The 19753-nt window shown below is 33.9% G+C and overlaps 1 protein-coding gene across 5 annotated transcripts in view; it reads right to left on the reverse strand.

Annotated features, from left to right (window-relative positions):
• Window positions 1–538: 538 nt before the first annotated feature.
• LOC123530670 (uncharacterized) overlaps window positions 539–19753 on the reverse strand; it is a 30623-nt gene continuing 11408 nt past the window's right edge. For 3 of the 5 annotated variants that reach the window (XM_053517634.1, XM_053517631.1, XM_053517633.1), the window contains 3 exons: window positions 16296–17080; window positions 3354–4922; window positions 539–2903 (listed from right to left, as the gene is read on the reverse strand). In XM_053517634.1, coding sequence (XP_053373609.1) covers window positions 2562–2903; window positions 3354–4052 — 1041 coding nt within the window. In that variant the 5' untranslated portion in view covers window positions 4053–4922; window positions 16296–17080 and the 3' untranslated portion in view covers window positions 539–2561. Of the gene's footprint in view, window positions 2904–3353; window positions 4923–16295; window positions 17081–19020; window positions 19083–19753 lie in introns of all 5 variants that reach the window. The other 2 variants (XM_053517630.1, XM_053517632.1) reach the window with 1 other exon arrangement.

Consider the following 19753-nt stretch of genomic DNA (forward strand, 5'->3'; position numbering starts at 1 on the left):
TATTTTGAAACTGATGTGAGAGGAGCAGTCACATTTGAATTTATGACAAATAAACGCTTTCGGAAAGATCAAGAGGTAAGGGTAGATTTCCCGGAAGCACAGAGCACCCCAAACACAGCCATAGAGCTATGCAAAAGTCCAAGTACATTTTAATTACATGTATATGCAAATTGCAGTAAAAAGGGGCACAGCATCGCAGACACGCAAGTACACAAGACAAACACACACATACGCACAGACATCTAAAATACACAGATAAACAAGCAGGTGAGTGAGGAAAAAAAAAACACAGCGGGGCACCGCTCTAGAAAAACACACACAAAAGCAGGAAAAGCAACAGTGGCGCACAGCCAAAGGACGGCCGGTGGCCAAAATTATGGTTGTCACGACAACTAATTCATAGTAAAAGGAAAGGGGTGCAAATTCAAGGGAGCGTATATTTCCATTGAATCCCAGCTATCATTACGGGTTGCTAAATATGTTATTAAGCACAAAAAGAACAAAACCAAGACTGAAATTGTCACTGTTTTGTAATTAAAGATATATCTAGTACGCAATTAATAAACGGTTTCCTCCATCCTGGCCATAATTAAGAAAATGTCCTGACCATACATTTTGCTAAAATATATGTTATGTTAATTTTTTGAAATAAATATGTCCTTTTATTCTTGTGTGCAATAGTTAGGATGTCTTTTTTTGCTTCATACTGACATATAAATGGAGTCTAGATATTTGATGCATACAATTAGTTGATATTATAAAAGTAATTTTGCACATATAAAACATAGCATATTGAGCTGCTATAAATCTGTATTAGTTTTTAATCAATTATATTTTACTAATTGGTAAAAGTCGTTTACGGCGCAACAACTGTTTCCTCGTACAAGTACAATGTATTATAGCTTTTGCTTAATTAAACTATAAATTAGCGTAAGATAAATTAGCTTCGAGATGTCGAAATATTTTGGTGTTATACCAACACAGTATTAAACTAATTCCGTGAATTTTGGATGACATATTTCTGCTAAATAACATTGAAATCACAAATATATTTCCAATGAAGATAAAAAGAACTACTGATCAGAGTTACCAAACATGTTTTTCAATGTTACATTGGAAATATCTCCAAACACTTACTTCTAGTTTGTTGGTTGGGGACCAGCATACTGGAAAGTTCAAACAATACAGGTTAGAACTGAATAGTAAAATACCGTGATTCAGTTGTTCCCATGGTGAATCCAAGTTATAAACCAGATTCTTGACACAAGATTTCGGACTGAAAAGACCCATATTGACACACGTCCCATCGTAAACGACATTTACTGCATGGAGCTACTCATTCTTTGATAAAAATGCCGCACTGGTTTAGTAAAAAAAAAACAGAAACATAAAGCTAATGGGGATTTGAACTCTTAAATTTCAAGAAATTAGGTCTGATGTTTTTAAAGTTTACATTTATACGTTTGTTACGGAAAACAGTGTCACAAATGAGCCGTTTTCTTGCGGACAAAGTAGTACATCAAAATTACAATGGTCACAATATTGATATCAGTATCAGTTTATTTTGCTTAATTGTTTTCTAGATTTAGATCTATTGGATCCCCTTTCCGTATGCTTCTTTTATTTGCAAAAGTATAATATTGTACCTTTACTTAAATTATAAAATGTCAATAAAGTCTTTCCTGTCAAGCTTCATCTACTACATGACCTGATTTAGATATTTTCAGTATGAGTGCTTAAAGCATCTAGATATTGTCTAATGATTTAACTCATAGAGAAAACTAAATAATATGCTAGCATGTTACTGATAAAGAAATAATTGATATACTTAGAGATGTTGTTACATAAATGCTTTGATTAATCATGATGCTTTTAATTTGAAGTTGTGTCCCTTTAAATCTGAAGTAAAATTACTACCGGTGTATGTTATACATTGGTAGGAATGATGTTCTTTAGAAAATGTTCTTTTATAAATACGAATATGATCGACAGAAACTCTGTCTTACTTTTCAGTGAAAATAAAGGTAAAATAAACCATTTAATGGGTTTAAGAATTTTCTTTACTTCTAACCTCAGTGATTGTTTTGCCTACTAAGATTATTTATGAATGGCATAGGTAACAAACATCCCGGGGACAGCAACTAAACTTCTTTTCAATGTTAGATCTATATATTTACTATTTTCAGCAATTCATGTGTTTTTCTTGTATCAACGAATTCCGGTTACATGTAAGCTGTAGTCTATTCCTGATGCATTAACAACAATAAGAACACTGATACAAGTGCGAGATCTCCATCACTTGCCCCTTATCGATGTGGGTTCGAAACCTCGCTTAATTTGTAGAATTCTTCATCCAGCTCCCTTGCATAAGGTAGGTGGTTCTTCGCAGGTGCCCATATTCAATTAAATAATGCTCGAAAGGGCATCTAGGATCTTCGTCCAAAATTAAAACTAGACAAGTTATATCATCTATTATGCACATGTTCACTTTACCAAATGTTCTATTTTTCTCTCAGAGAGCTGAATGCTATCCATAATTGTGGACATCGCAACTTAAGACTCTACACATCATTAGTTGCCACCTCAGTCAAGCGCACTTCTTCGATACCATCAAACGTCTCGCCAGACAACTCTCTGTCCATCAAAGGCTCTTCAGTTTCAAGTTCATTTAAACGCACATCTTCACTAACCTCAAATGTCTCTCCAGACAACTCATGTCTCGTCCTTTGCTCTTCAATTATAACTTCAACTATATGCATATCTTCATTTTCCTCAAATGCTTCGCCATACAACTTTTGCGTCGCCTCTTGCTCCTCAGTTGCGGCATCAATCAAACGAACATCTTTCGTGTCCTCATATGTCTCCAAAACATTCTCTTCCGCCAGCTCTTTATTTACTTCAGCCTGAAAAAGAATGATCACTGCCTAAAAATGATAAGCATTCCATTTTCAGCACAGAATTTAGTAGTATTTATATAGATTCCCAGTTTCAAAATTCCATGAAAGTTAATATTGAACATATTAAAATTTCATGTTAACTTAACGACAATGAAATGAGTACAGTTGTTGTTTTAGTGCAAGAATTCAGCCTCATTGATCGAGTATATACAAGATACAGTATTTTCACGAGCTGATAGTGAAATGTAAGTATGGTATCATTTTTTTCCCGCGCAAAAATTCCAGTTGATCTTTAACGCGTTCAGTTGGTTGAAGTTATGTTTCAGAGAACGTAAAATGTTTATATTTTTCAGTTATAAAACCGCTTCAAACACGTCATACTGTATATGTTATTTTAAACCAAAACAATTATTTAAATAGAGTATCAATTAAATACCAATTGACTATAGTTATTACCTGTTCTTTTACTGCCTGAACGTTTCGTCTTTGCAAACACTGCATTTGTTTTGTGGAAATGAAAAGACAAAACCACAATCCATAAATTAATGTAAATAGCCCAGCTAATATTGTCGGAAAACACGCTCTAATGATGGTAACACACGGATTGTCTTTTAGATCATCAACATTGTACGAATACGTGTTGTCCGTATTCTGATGATCGTATGCCCAGTAAAGATATCCAGGAGGGCATTTACCTTTGCAACGTCCATCTGATAAGACCGCCCTCTTACACTCTGTTACATTTATACAGTTATATTTATCATCTAACACCTCGTTCACTTTACATTCAGACACACAAATATGGCGAGAGATATCCTGCCTTCTATATGGGGTATGTGTAGGACATATATCAGCTAATGTATTATCTCTTGGATCAAAAGAGCACTCATCTGTACAATTTATTCCGTTTTCTTTCAAACATGTGTTGTTGGGACAATCTGATTCGCACAAGCTTTTATATTGAAATTTATAATTACCTGAACAAAAGTCGACACATGTTTTATTTATGGAGAATTTTGGACAATGATCAACGCATTTACCTTGATGAATATATTTAACACATTCTGGGATACACATAATTTCATTGGAATGGTCGTTGTCAGATATATATGTATTCCGTGGACATTTCTTTACACATATATTATTGTAACTCATTGTTCCAGTTTTTCAATAGTCAACACATGCCAAATTTAACATATCTGTTTTACGTAGACATTTATCGGTACATTCTATATGCTTTTAATAACCGCTGTATCTCCGTGCATACACCCAAGTTTTGTAAGGGTACGTCTTTGGGCAAACACTGACACAAGTTCCGTTCCAAATGTAGCCTTCATCTATGGGGCATCTTTTTATACATGTCTTATTGTATGAGTAAAAATTCTCCGGACATGAGTCTGAACAGTATACCTGGTCAGGCCAACTGTCCTCACAATTACCTAATGCAACACATAACTCTAAGTTCAGCCGATTTTGCTTGTTTTTAGGGCACTCCAGTGAACATTTTCTGTCAACAACAACTTCTGCTTAGTCACAGATGAAAACACAATTGCCGTTTCGCTGAAACGGATATTTGCCATTGCAAATAGACAGGCATTCTATCCCAAGAAGGCGACCGCTAAAAGTAATATTTCGATGCATGTGACAGGTATCTGAACATTTATCAAGGCATCTGCCGTTTTCGACAAATATTTGGTCGTCTGGACACGATCTTATACACTTTCCATTCAACTGAAAGTTTTGCGATGAGCACACAGCTCTGCAAAACTTATATTTTTGAAACTGTGAGCTGATTATTTTGATTCTTTCCTCGACTAAGTGATGGGTATCTGGACATGTACAAACACAAGTTTTATTGTATATATACATATCTTCACAATGCATGACACAATTACTGCCGTTCATAAACGTATTGTTAGGACACTGAAATACACATCCCACAGGAGTACAATAAGGCATATTGTTAGGACAATGCTCAGCGTCGCAATTGATTCGAAATTCATTGTTTGTACGCAGTGGTGTAATCTGAAAAAAAAATCGACATCTTATGGGCATACTGAACCGTGCAAAATTCAAAATATACATATATTGTACTTTATTGATTCATGAATGGATGTAAAAGCAGAAAGGGCAGCTCTTTTCGAACAATGAATCGAATGTCTTTGGCTATTTATCTTGTACACTTACAATCAGTTGTAGATGTTGAAATGTTCTGACTGACATTCATGAACATATTTGGCTGCATTCGTAAAATGATCACTGAATTGACACTATAAGTGAAAGTTCAAACAGGTTCTTAATTTTATGTTAAAAACATTAAAAGCAGCTGTCCAAATAGATGTTATACATAAATACATAGTTAGAAAAACATAAATCACTACTTTCAATATTGCACATGAACTTATACAGTTAGAGCAACAAAGGGAGGTAATCATAAATAATGCAGCTACATTATAAACAAAGGCATTATGGGCTTTAAAATGATACATGTTGTTTCGAACTATCTTATCTCTATACACTGACGATCTGGTGCCTTATTTACCTTTTGTATGTATACCTTCGTTTTTCACATAAACTACAAAGTTTTCACTGATGGGAAGCTAGGTCTGATCTGTCACTTAAAGAAGTCGTTTTAAATATACATTGTGCATTATAATACTGCTTCACAGCACTTCGTAAATCTGCTGAAAGCGATAGTCATATTGAAATCAGTTCATGTATTTTGAAATCTCCAATGCTTACCAAGCAGCAAACCCATATAGGTCCTTTATCGGCTGTATACGAGTAGGCCTATGCGGGCAGATTAATACTGGTCCCATATGGGACCCATATGTAATTATTTACCCATATCTCTCCCATATGGGGGACATGTCTATAGCCCTTTGAGCAAATATAATATGTTTGCCGTATGTTTATTTTCTGCTCGGTTCAGCAGTGTAAATTTTCATCAATTATCATCCTTTTAATACGAATTTTGGTAATTGGTCAAGTTTTGCACCAATATGGGATCCAGATGGATCCCACATCGAAAGAAATCGTGACAATCGTAACTTTCTGTACAATTTTCCGTTTTTACAGTTCTTTTGATTTGTTTTAGTAAAATTTATTTTAAGTCATATAACGTTATATTTTAAAAAATGACAGGTACAACTGTCTGATTTTATTCACATTTAAAATAAATAAAATAATTTAATACTAACGCAAAATCTCACTAGAGTACACAATTTCGCGCGCGCGTTCTTTCCGTGGAAAACTGGCAAATTCAACACAAGCGAAACAAAAATTATTGCAAATTTACTCGTTATTTATCATATGTAATAAAATTTCTTATTTGAAGGCAAGTACACTAATGAATTATTGTTTAAAGATTTTGAATACTTTTTTATTTTTAGGTTGATCTCGTCTTTTACTGGAAATTTCTTGTTCATATATTTATGTCATACATTTCCGCGATGTTCCTTGAAGCCCATGTGGGACACATGCCAATCCCGTTTGCAAATCCCATGTGGTCCGTTATTGACAGCCAATGTGGGCCCCACATAGAAAACAATAAGGGGCCCATATGGGTCCCAAATAGTTTGCTAGCTGGGATATGTTCTTTTTTCGTTTAAGAGATGTTAGGGCTACAAAGAACGTTTATTTAAACTTATTGTATATACCGTTATCTTCTGGTTTTGGCTAGATAATAGGTTCTTTTCAAAATGTAACATCATAAACATGCTGTTTAAACACTAAAGTTAAGTTTGTTCAAAGTATGTTTACAATCTACGTTACATGTTTACACTGAAGAGATGGTACCTAAAAATCCAAATTGCATCTTTTATTACTTTCTGTTGAAAACTTAATTAAAGCCGGAGTACCTCAATTATATAATGGTTTAACTTTCATACTTCATTTTTCATGCTGAAAGCCAATATTTAATCCAAAAAAATTGGTCCTACTTGAAAAAGTGAAGCCAGTGACAGATAACTCTTCTAGGACTATTTAGTTATCTGAATAAAGTATGCATAGATTCGGATATGTTTCTTAAAAATATAGTCTACTTCAAGATCTATGAATAATCATTCAAACAAAGCAGTTGGGCATTATCTTTCATTTTCAAACGAACGAATTCAAAGACATTTTTTTAAATTTATTACTGCCGATGATTTACAGGTATGGTATGGTCATAGGAAAGAAAATATTATTCGTGATAAAAGAATATAAATAGACTATATGAATTTTACGACATCGAATCCCTCAGCATTTTACAAAATTCGTTTGCAAAGAATAATCAAGGCCTCAAAATGTATGAGTTAAAAACAGAGCGATATGAAAATGTATACTGATGGTCACACTAAAACCATGCCAAAGACTGTGCCGAAAGAAGTTATTTCACTTTTTATGACACGCACCTTGTGTTTACAAAGTACCGAATTTGCATATTGACCAAGGCGTACGGAATTGCATTTACCTTGCGGAATCTGCCGTTACAGAAACAACTGTTAATATGATGCAGACGTTCTTTAGTATAAATAAAATGGTTGTGTTAGTTAAAAGGAAATGACAATCACCTTTCTTTAGCTAATCCACCAAAACAACGAAGCCGATGTCGCTGTCAAAAGTTCCCGTATTTACTGCACGGTGCTATGTTTAAATATTGCTAGTGTGAGACATGCGATATGCACTTCAGTTTTGCACTTGATTTGTTGTTGTTGTCGTTGAATACGAAGCCTTAGGTACCATTTCTATACACTGTATATTTATTTTATTTTGTTTGTTTTGGGTTTACCGCCGTTTTTCAACAGTATTAGGTTATGAGGACCTTTTGTTATATTGACTTAAAGCTACTTTTACGTGATATCTATAGGTATAATTGTAGACAAAAAGTTAAAATCCTGATTATTCAAAGAAACGATTTTACTGCCAAGCGAAGTTTAAGAAAGGGAATAATTGCTTACATTGACGATGTGCTGCCCAGACCTGTTATATAAGGATACTCCCTAAAAAGCTATGAAATATATTAGTTCACCTTTCTTCAGTTTTACTAATTTCTGTCTCTGACAAAGCAAAATGATGGTTTGACTGTCACCATTTTACGATATGTTATATATTTCCGCGACTTGAATGTAGTCATATTGCGGTTTCATTCGATAAAACGATATCTTTCTGTTTCTTTTAACTAACTTAGTAGAATTTTTTAAAATACATTGACTCTGATATATTTCATGTAATTTTTTGATGTCTGAAGACAAATTTAAATAAAGCTGTTTTTATAATAATCATTTAACTGTATATTTATTTATAAACAAGACGTTAAACGGCGTGAAGGTATCGATGTTTGGCGTAAATCTATTGAAAATCAGAACTACACAGAAAGTTACACAACAGTAATGATAAACTTAATAAGTTTACTTGTTAACAGAAAAATTGTGGTTGTGTACATATTTTCTATTTAATGTGCGTCATGTGTTATTCATATTGAGTAAACATAGATTATGTTTTCAAGACACACCCTTTCAGTGTCACGATCGCTTTAAAATATAGGTCAAAAGCCATGTTAATACAGCTTCGCCGAAGAAAAACAAGAATTTCAAACTGATCTATATTTTGAATTATTATTAGAAGAAGAAGAAAAAAAAAACGTAGCCCTATTTAGCAATGTTAAACTAACTCATCTTCAACATTATTAAACCTGTGCTGAACAAAAATGTTAAGGTAATCCAATACATTTTCTTTCAAATAAAATATGTACGTAAATTTACAGACATACATGTAGAACTACTGTACAGGTAACCATGTTTGCAATTACTCATTCGTTGACTGCATAGTGTTTCATGTCGTATCGATTTTTAGATAGCAGACTTAAAGGTAAACGCTGATTAGATGAGTACACTCCACAAATTACTGGCAATTGAATAACATGGATATCGTTGCAACAGATGTTCCTTTGCTATGGGAATGATAGTATAGAAGGGAAGGAAATTTATGCTGAAAACATCGGATACAGTAATGAAATTTCAATAGACACATTAACTGAATCGGAAGAACATGCCAGCGGAGATTTGTATTTGAAGAAGAGAGTACCAAAATTGCCGAAAGGTATAGACAGATACTTTTTTGTGTCCCATAGCAGTAAGGACAGCGAAAGGGTTTTTTCTTATGTTGAAATTCTAGAAGGTCGTTTCAAACTGTCTTGTGTATATGCGGATCAAGATTTTCAACCCGGCAAAGATATCTCAGAAAATATAAGAGATGGAATGGCGAGATCGTTAAAAGTTTTATTGTTTTTATCGCCACGTTTTCAGCAGAGTGGCTGGTGTAAATTTGAAAGAGATTTCGCATTTATAAATTCCATTGAAAACGGATCCAGTTGTGTTATCCCGATCATACTTCAGGAATGTGAATTACCAACAACACTGAAAACCTTGACTTATATTGACGCTACCGATTCTAATTCTGACGTTCCAGCGAAAATTGTATCAGCGCTTGTGGAAACATGTAAGATTACAGTATGGTATTTTTTATTAGTTCCTACTGGTTGAAAACCAGTTTTGGGGATATAAGATTTGCGCTTTTCCGTCTGTCCGTCCATCATTCCGTCTGTCCGCAATTTCGTGTCCAGTCCATAACTTCAAAGGATTTTAATATTACTTGGCACACATGTTCTTCATGATGAGCCGACGTGTCATGCGCAATACACGCACCACTAGTTCAAAGGTCAAGGTCACACTTGGAGGTCAAAGATCAATACGGCTTTTTCCTGTCCACCTTGTATCTCAATAACCCATGATGGGATTTTAATTTTGGCACATAATAAGATAACGTTTCATGCACAACTTTCAGATCCCTAGCTTAAAAGTCAAGGTCACATTTGGCAGTCAAATGTTAACATGGCATGAATAAGATCTGTTTCGTGTCCGGTCAAGAACTATACATCCATCAATGTATTACTACATTACTTTGCAAAATGTTCCCCATAATCAGACGACGTTATGCGCAATACCTGGATCCCTAGCTCAAAGGTCAAGGTCACATTTGAAGGTCAACAGTCAACTTTTATCTTTTCTTGTCCAGTCTGTAAACTATTTAAATATAAGCTCATGTATCATATGAACCCAATTAAAAATGTGTTGGTGTGTTTTTCTTCAGAATTACTTCCCTTTAATTTGATGATTTCTTACTTTTATCTAATATTTTCACACAAGCTTCAAAATGAAATGTAGCCCGCCCGCTTAGCTCAATAGGGAGAGCGCAGATCTGCGGATATCGGGTCGTGCGTTCGACCCCTCGGCGAGGCGTATGTTCTCCGTGACGATTTGATAAAAGACATTGTGTCGGAAATCATTCGTCCTCCACCTCAGATTCATGTGGGGAAATTGGCAGATACTTGATAGGAACAGGTTTGTACTGGTACAGAATCCAGGAACACTGGTTGGGTTAACTGCCCGCCGATACATCACTGAAATACTGTTGAAAAGCGGCGTTAAACCCAAAACAAACAAACAAACAAAATGAAATGTTAACGAAATGAAAATTAAATAATTTTTCTTTTAAATTTATGGATGTTATAAACAGTCAACAACTGAAGATTTTTATATATGCAAAATTTAACCTATAAAACATTGTGTTATAACATATTGTATATATAGTACAATATTGTTTATACATCATTGACAGATATCAGATCATTTTGTTATACTGCAGTAGAGAAAATAACTTTGTGTTGAATGGCAATACTTAATTCACTTGTTTTCATTTGGTTTGCATAATGCAATTTATCATTTTACTTCTAATCGTGTGTTTACTTAAATTTTACAATTGTATCTTAAAACAGGTACACATGTACACACCCTATAAACGACTGTATTTCCCCTCTTCCTCTTGCGAGTGATCAAAACAATAAACTGACATCTAAACGTTGAAAAACAGCATTTTAAAGTGACTGATTTGCTTTAAAGGTATATATATTTACATTTTATTAGAACCTGAACATGACTTGTTTCTGTATATAATGTGCTAGTCTGATGGCAGGTAGAATTATAGCAAAAAACTCGATTGATCACTGATTTTGTCGAGAAATTATACATTGTCAGCGTCAAAAGTACTTATTTTCTTGCTTGAAGAATGACCTATATGTAAATTCAACTGTTTCATGGATAAAGAAACAACACTAGTTTGGTAAAATGAAATAAAACCATTGATAAATACTCGAATTTGTTTATAACCGTAAAGGAAAGAAAATTCAATGCTATTTCCTGACTGTATGCATGCTTGCTTAATTTCTGTACAAGTGCTTGTGAGCTTGGTATAAAGACTGTATGCCTGTTTGTGAGTGACTTCTTTAAAAAATATCGGCGTTTCCTATGCTCCTGTAGTATTTCTTCATATTTAGAACCCGCAAACAATGTTTGAAGGAGGGTGGTATAAAGCAGTCACCATGCGGTCTGTCTGTTCGATCTGTTTGTATATGTGTCCTCATATATTTAGTCGTGCAATTTCTTCAATGCTATTGCACCTACCTTTCTCAAAGTTTTCATACAAACGTCGGCCATATGTAGTTAATGTCCATCTTATTACTTTCCTTTTTCTTTTTAAAGTTACACTTAAAGGTGAAACATGGTCTGTGTTTCGTATCAGTGCCATAACGTCTTTATGCATTAAGGGATTTTGAAATAACTTGACACAAATGTTCACCATCATGAGACCGTAATGCGACAATGTGTCTCATAGAAGACTATATTTTCTAGAATTTCAAACCAACTAATATATAATCGGAACTGCAATTAATAACATGCGATAATATGAACAGTAAATGGGGTGAAGCGGCGCGAGATTAAATCTACTAATCTTTTGTGGATCGCTTTCTTGACAGCGTCGCACAGTAATCAGTTTTATTTTAGTTTTGTCTTTGTATTTGCCATAAACATATGAACTTTAACATGAACCTTGTCTTATTTTACTGAAAATACATTCTGCGAATGAAATAAGTCCCCATTTTACAAGCAGAAGTGCCATTAGAGGAAAAAATGAGGGTCTATTACCTCACCTGAGCAAGAAGTGCTCTAGAAGAGCTTTTGTGACTATCCTGTGTCCGTCGTCTGTCGTTGTCGGGTATTTTTCCCGATATCTGGAGTAATGGTGTTATTTACTTTTGTACAAGAATAAGGGTAGCATTAATAACCCTGACAATTACAGGGGCATAACTATATTAAGCTGTTTTGGAAAGTTGTTCACATCTTTATAAAACACTAGGTTAAACACTTTTGAGGTCAATAACATATTGTGTGAAGAACAGGCTGGATTTAGAAAACATTATAGCCGTGTTGATGATATATTTTCTTTAAAATTGTTAGTAGATATGTATTTTGTCAATAATAAAAAACTGTACTGTGCTTTTATGGATTAACCAAATTTCCCTCAACTCAGTCAATCGTATTGCTCTGTGGCGAAAGATTCTAAGTTAAAATATTGATGGTAAATGTTTTAAAATTATTCTCAACATGTATGATAAAGCGAAGTCTTGTGTAAAATCAAACAATACTCTGTCTGATTTTTTTTGTGATACAGGAGTTAGACAAGGTGAAAATCTCTTTCCTATTCTATTTTCTTTATTCTGGAATGATTTATAGCTTTTTGTCTAGTAAACTTCATGGTCTTCAGTTATTTTCTGATAATGCTAGTCATATATTAAGTGATAACGATTTTGAAGTTTTCTTCTTCAAGTTATATTTGCTATTATATGCTGATGACACAGTCACATTAGCAGAGACCCCTAATGACCTCCAGTCAGCTCTTAATGCTATGTCAGAGTATTGCACCTCATAGGGGCTAAAGTTGTCATATTTTGGAAAAATAAGAGAGGTATACGTAATGCTTAAGTATTTCAATTTGAGAGTGGTAATATTTTAGAAATTGTTGACTACTTCTCATACCTAGGTATTCAATTTTCATTCAATGGCAAGTTCGGTAGAACTGAGGCTCATTTAGTTGATCAAGCACGCAAAGCTATGTTTGCAGTTATTAGTAAATTCAGGAAGTTGTTTTTAACTATTTATTTGCAGTTGCACCTTTTCGATACCATGGTTACTCCTATTGTCTTGTACGGCTCAGAGGTATGGGGGAGGGGTTGAAAATTTAGATATTGTTGATATATTTCAGTTGAAATATATAAAACTTACTTTAAATTTGAAGCAGAGTACCCCTAATAACATGTTGTATGGTGATCTTAGTATTTTACCACTTTCGAGTCGTATTAATTGTAGAGTGTTAACTTTTTGGAGTAAGTTAATAAACTCCAAGGAAAATAAAATTTGTAATATTTTTTACAGAACTTCTCTCACTGTCTCACAGACGAAACAAGAAATTTAACTGGTTATGTTACTTTAAAGACATTCTTGATTCTCTTGGTATATCTAATTAGTCGTTAGATCAGAAGATTCGCTCTTGTAACTCCTTCAAAAATGTTGTTAACACTTGAATTAAAAATCAGTTTATACAAAACTGGAACTATTCAGTTAATAACCCAAGCAAATGTTTAAATTATAGAGTGTATAAACACGAATTTGTATTTGTAAAATATTTCAAGCTTTTACCTTTTGACCTTAGCATTTCACTTTGTAAATTCAGATGCATGAATCATGTTGCCAATTGAAAAAGGTAGATTTGAAAACAATGCAGGAGAACAAAGTACTTGTCATTTGTGTAACAGTAACATATTTAGGAGATGAATTTCCTTTTTATTACAAAGATATATTTCAATGTTGATAACAAATGTAATATATTTTTTCTATCAATATAATATTCATATATATATTTAATATATAGATGAATATTATTTTAAATATCCAGATACTCTCAAATTTTCTGACCTTATGAACAATTACAATAAGAATACTTTGTTAAAACTGGCTGTTTCCTGTAAGAAAATTATGTCTGCTTTTAGATAAATAGTTAGTTTTCGTCCTCCACATCATCAGTTACTTCTGCAACGAGGTTTTACATGTCAATCTGATTTTGTTACTATGACTTGTTATTGTTACAATTGTTGTCAGAGGCCCTTATGAGCATTGACTTGATTAATAAATTGTGAACTGTAAAAAGCAATGAAAACGACCAAATCCGCAAGGACATATTCCTGGCGTGTGTGCGTTATCACTATCAAATGCAAACTATTTCTAACATGAGAAATAGCGGTAAATCTTGACAGTCAGTAAACATGACGGCTGTATTTGTAACGATAACATGTTTATTTTATTATTGAGAAACGTGGTTAAACCATTAGCTATTTTGTGCTGCTTTTGAATCTTGTTGACTGATTCACCATGAAGTTAACTCTGAATTACTAATAAGGACTTAATCGACTTTTCCGATAATATATTCGTTATCCTTTTCTATTTATACGTTCATCCGCAGGATACTTTCGGGTGAAATAGTTTTGTTTGTTGTTTTTAAATCAGAGGATCATTTTCCTGCAGACGGACAGACAGACGGGGGGTCAACCTATAGTCCTCTCCTGTCTTATCTCACTGATATTTTGAAATCGTAAGGTAACATTACTTCGTGTGATTTCCATAGGGTAAATTTCATCCCTCATAAACTTTATAGATTTTAAGTCATTTTTCTCATCGTCGCTAAGTGACTGTTTAAAAACAGACAGTGACACCGTTGTAAGCATGGCTAAGTCCCATGATTCTACGTCGGTTACTCCAGCATATGGAAACAATTTCTCCCTCTGTTTCTTTACAAATTTGCGCTTGAATTTTCTTTCATGTTTTTTTTAAAAGTACATCAAGATTTTCCCCGGTCTTTCGTAGTTCTTTGTACAAAGTTTCTTTCGACATCAATCGCCCTCCTTTCAGAACTAAAATGGAAGCTCTAAGAAAATATTCGTCTTCCTTTGTAATCATGTGATCTGTAATGGGAAAGCTCTTAATCTATATTTCAACCAAACAATGGAACCTTAGGGGCGCTATATAGCTTGTCTGAACAACAGAAACACCAGGAAAAAGATAATGTTTCTACTTATGTGCGAAATAAAGAGCAAAGTTAAGGCTATAGGTGGTCGGGTTGGTGTTCTATCCACATGCCCGGTCTTGTTTGAAAATGCTGGAATGTCGATACTGGTATATGCCCTTTAATTGTGTCGGTGTAAGGTTTAATTTAACAAAACAAAACAAAATAAAATAAAATCCATTTTTTTTCCGCTAAATGTTGTTTCTGTGAAAGTTTACTTCCAAATATCTTTTTAACATGTTTGATTACATTTCTGTGATTTATATATATGATATATAAATGTAACATGTTTATGCTTAATGTTGTTGGTCGATTAAAGCACAAAACCTTAATGCAGAGTGGATCAAAATAACTATTTAATTATAAAGCGCACTAAAATTTGTTATTTTATTTCCAGACGTAATACTATACATGTATAAGTTTGCGACAAGATAAATGCACAGAACTTACCATCAAATATTTTTCTTCCTAAGTAATCCCTTAAAACACAATTGAAATTCAGTAAACTTTACTCCATACAAAAACAAACGATATACTTGGCTGTATCAGTTTAAACATGTTACATTGTATGTGCTATTAAACGCGTTTTTTTTTCAATTGTACCACGTATTTTGTAGAGCTCCCGGATATCGTAACAACTGCTTTATCAAATATTGGATGATAATCCATTTCGTTTGTGTACAGTATAATTATTCATGAGGGGTGGCTTCCGTGGCCAAAAAGTTATTGTCGCCAACTTTAAAACACATGCCCCTCACTGACTGACGTTTGAAACCTCGCTTGGGACATAGCATTCGTTATTGTGAGGAAGTCACCAAGCTAGCTTGCTGGAGGTCGATAGTGTTACCAGGTACACGCTCGTGCCTGAAATAATTCACGGAGAGGCGACAGGGGTCTTATTTCACTGTTAAAAGCTGGAAAGTCGACATATGACCAATAACTTTGTTGGTACGACGTTACATCCAACGACGCCATTGTTACAATCAATAACTTAAATTTTAAATCCTTTAAGTACATGTAGTTATCTTTTAAAATTGCCAATAAATAAGTGATCTGATATTGGCCCTGTTATTTCTCATTCGGCCCCGGACCAGTAGGACTAAATTCTGACAAATAACAGGGCCGATATCAAATTATCTATTTATTGACATATAATATGCTTTGCCAAATCGTTTATACAGAATTCAGGATATATATTCAAGTCTAAATTACTTATGTCGTTGTTGCTATTAATCTGTTTTTGGTATGAATTCGATATGTAATGCATCCTTACTTTTACAGTCATTAAAACGCTATAAACGCTTTTTTCTTAACCCTCTGTTAATGTGAAAGTACTTCTTGTGTTACTTTACTTTATTTGTGACATAATGTATTGCATATTATTCAATAAGTCCAAAATCTTACCTTCATAATCTTTGCTGGGGGGAACCGAAGACGCTTCTTGTTTATTTTTTTCAAGGATGTTTGTGGAGGTACCAGTATCATTGGACTTGTCTTCATAAACCTCAACGCTAGTTCTATCATCATCGTCTTCTATGGCAGGGGGAAGGGAAAGAAGAAAGAATTCCAATTGATGTCGTGTCCCTTCAGACAAATTGATGTCTTCAATATGTTGTAGCACATCTGCAGCATTCAATGGCCTGATGGTATACATATTGATCAAATCATCAACTTCGGATTTTACCTTTTCGTCAAAGGCAAGAGATGACAGTGCATCCTTAAGTGTTGTTTTATGGTCGTCAAATGTCTCGTCGTCTAACGCGTACTCGTCTGGATTGGTACACAGTTCTTTTTAAATACTGTGAATATTTCGTATTTGCTTTCTTTCATTTTGTAGAAGGGAGGTACGAAATAGGGTAAGAATTACACTTGTGAACATATTCGAGTTCCACTCGTCTATGTTTGTGTTTCCATCGGCAGGATACAATACTTCAATTTCTGATTCATTCAGACGATGAGTCTTTTTCAGTTGGTCTTTACTTTGAAGCAAAAGAAAATCTAAGTCACTTCCATGTCTGCCCAATTCTCGGGATATAACGAGCTTTGAAACAAGGGGCACTCCTTCACTGAGTAGGAGATAAATGCGCCAGTATAACTCCTTTTCACTCAAAGCCATCTGTCTGTTTTGATTTTTACGTCCATGTGCATCCGAAATCCAAGTCCTTTATAGTTCGCTCATCACGCAATAACTACAACAGATTATTATACTAGTACATTATTTTACATTCCGTGATAAGTGTTTATTCTTGCTTATTCGTATCTGATCGAAAGCGAAACATTTTTAACTATTTCTCCAATATTTATTAAATAATATATGTTACAAAATTGCCATTCAATCATAATGAATATTTATATCAAACTTGTGTAATCAAAATGTACAGTATATATTACAAAGGAAAATGTAAAACTAATTTGATTACAAAGAAAATAAAAAAAACTAGACACAATGTCTTTGTCCAATGACCATATACATAATAATTTCAATTATGACGAATTTTTGACTAAAAAGGAAATCCTATGAAAAACTTATTTTATTTTTTACGCCTAAATTTAACATACACGTTTGTGCCTAATTCATTCTTGCATACCTCCTAAACAGATAACCTCGAGCCGGATATTTTCATCTGCACTTACAACTACTGAAATAATTCTTATGTTACTTAATGTCGGTTATTGCATTTATATGATATAAACGAAAGTGGTATCTAATCAGTTTTAATAACCCCTTGTTAAATGTATATGTAACGAACAGCATAAAGACTGAACGCTATTATAGTATCTTCATAAACACTGTTATAGTAGTAGAAAAGCATGCACACCGCTTGTTTTCTCCAAATTTTACAAATAAAACCACTTTTAAGATAATGGAATTAATAAGCTTACTTTTTGAGATAAATTATTTGTTTGTTTGTTTGTTTTCGGTTTAACGCCGTTTTTTCAGCAGTATTTCAGTCATGTAACGGCGGGCAGTTAACCTAACCAGTGTTCCTGGATTCCGTAGAAACCTGTTCTCCGCAAGTAACTGGCAACTTCCCCACATTAATTATCAGAGGTGGAGTACGAATGGTTTCAGACATAATGTCTTTTATCAAATCGTCACGGAGAACATACGCCCCGCCCGGGGATCGAACTCGCGACCCCACGATCCGTAAACAAACGCCCTCCCTACTGAGCTATGCGGGCTGGTTTCTAAATTAATTTGCACTAAACTTCTGTTAAAATTGTACAAGCTTAAAGACTGAAGTATTCCCCTATAAGAAGCGTTTTTATAAAAGTCTACTCTCCATAGGGACGTTCATATATAACGTCGATGTCATTAAACCTGAACTTTTTGATTACCCAAGGTGTACGAGTTATACACACTTTGCCAGTGTTGTTATCTAAACTGCAACTGTAATGACAGTTTTCAGGAGTTTGTGTTACTTTTAATGTTAAGGTAGAGCATTTCAATATGAAGAGTTAAACTACGGTCCCAAGGTTGCCTTCTGACGAAAATGACTGGAGGCCGTTAAGAAAGTAGTTTGTCATTATAGCTAGAAGGCGCACTTCTTCAATGAGCTGATCCGTTATTATAAAGTTACGCTTCATTCGTCAAGTTTCAAATGTTTTCTATCTTTTAAACATTCCGATTCTATTTAATTTCATAGCTTTTTGTTTATGATGTAGTGTTATTTCATTTATCGTGGGCATCGGGCCAATACGACATGCAGGTTTTTATGAAATACTATGACATATTAATTTTTAGTTTTGGCTGTTATTTCACAAGGAATCGCTATTAAACTAACAAAGGTGAAGAATCAAAACCAGTTGCGTTTTAAGTCGAGTACTGAAATATAACGATAGAGTGTCGATACTTCAAACAGTCTGAATACAATTTTCATTGATACGGATCTACATTTGATTGCGAAGATATGTGAATTATAAATAGTTTCAAACTGGTATCTTCGTTTGAAGTATATATATATCCATAAATACTTTAACACATATGAAACATACACCTAGCAATATTAAAATGTTAAAGGATTATATAAATATGTTTGAATTATCTAACTAGATTTTTAATTTTCACTTATGACAGTATCACTTCAGGAATATTTCGTTACTTTTTATGTTTGTCATGTATGCTCACCTATAATATTGTTCTCTCTGTTAAAACATTATTCTTGAAAGGAAAAATATCTTTATCTTACACTGAAACGAAAAATAATAATGTCAAATGTAACATTTCTTAGAGTTCTAGTATTTCCAGCGTCTTACAATAGATTTAAATATTCTTTCAACCTTGAAACATCTTTGAATGTTATTGAAGATAGAATTTTGCAGGGACCTCCATGGCTGAGTGGTGAAGGTCGCTGACTTTGAACCACTTGCCCCTTACCGATGTGGTTTCGAGCCTGACACGGAGCGTTGAATCCTTCATGTCAAGAAACCATCCAGCTGGGTTACGAAAAGCTGGTGTTACTACCCAGGTGCCCTGACGTGATGAAATAATGTGCGGAGGGGCACCTAAGGTCTTCCTCTAACGTCAAAGCTGAAAATTTCTTATGATTTTGTCAGTGCGTCGTTAAACCACCAAAAAATAAAAACAAATGAGATAATTTCAATCGCTCTTAGCAGGTTTATATTATCATCACATGATTTTGAAAACGAAAGAGATAGATATAACAACACGGATAAAAATGAAAAAAAAAATATGTAAATTTTGCATGTTTGATACAATTGAAAATGAATACCACTTCTTGTATGCCTGTTGTATAAAGAATTACGAAGAAAACTTTTAAACTCATATTTTTGCAGATGGCCCACTCTCAATAGATTTGATAATCTGATGTCTACGGAAAGCAGGAAGAGATTATTGAATA

The sequence above is a fragment of the Mercenaria mercenaria genome, chromosome 11 (assembly GCF_021730395.1).
Source record: "Mercenaria mercenaria strain notata chromosome 11, MADL_Memer_1, whole genome shotgun sequence".
Classification (NCBI taxonomy): Eukaryota; Metazoa; Mollusca; class Bivalvia; order Venerida; family Veneridae; genus Mercenaria; species Mercenaria mercenaria.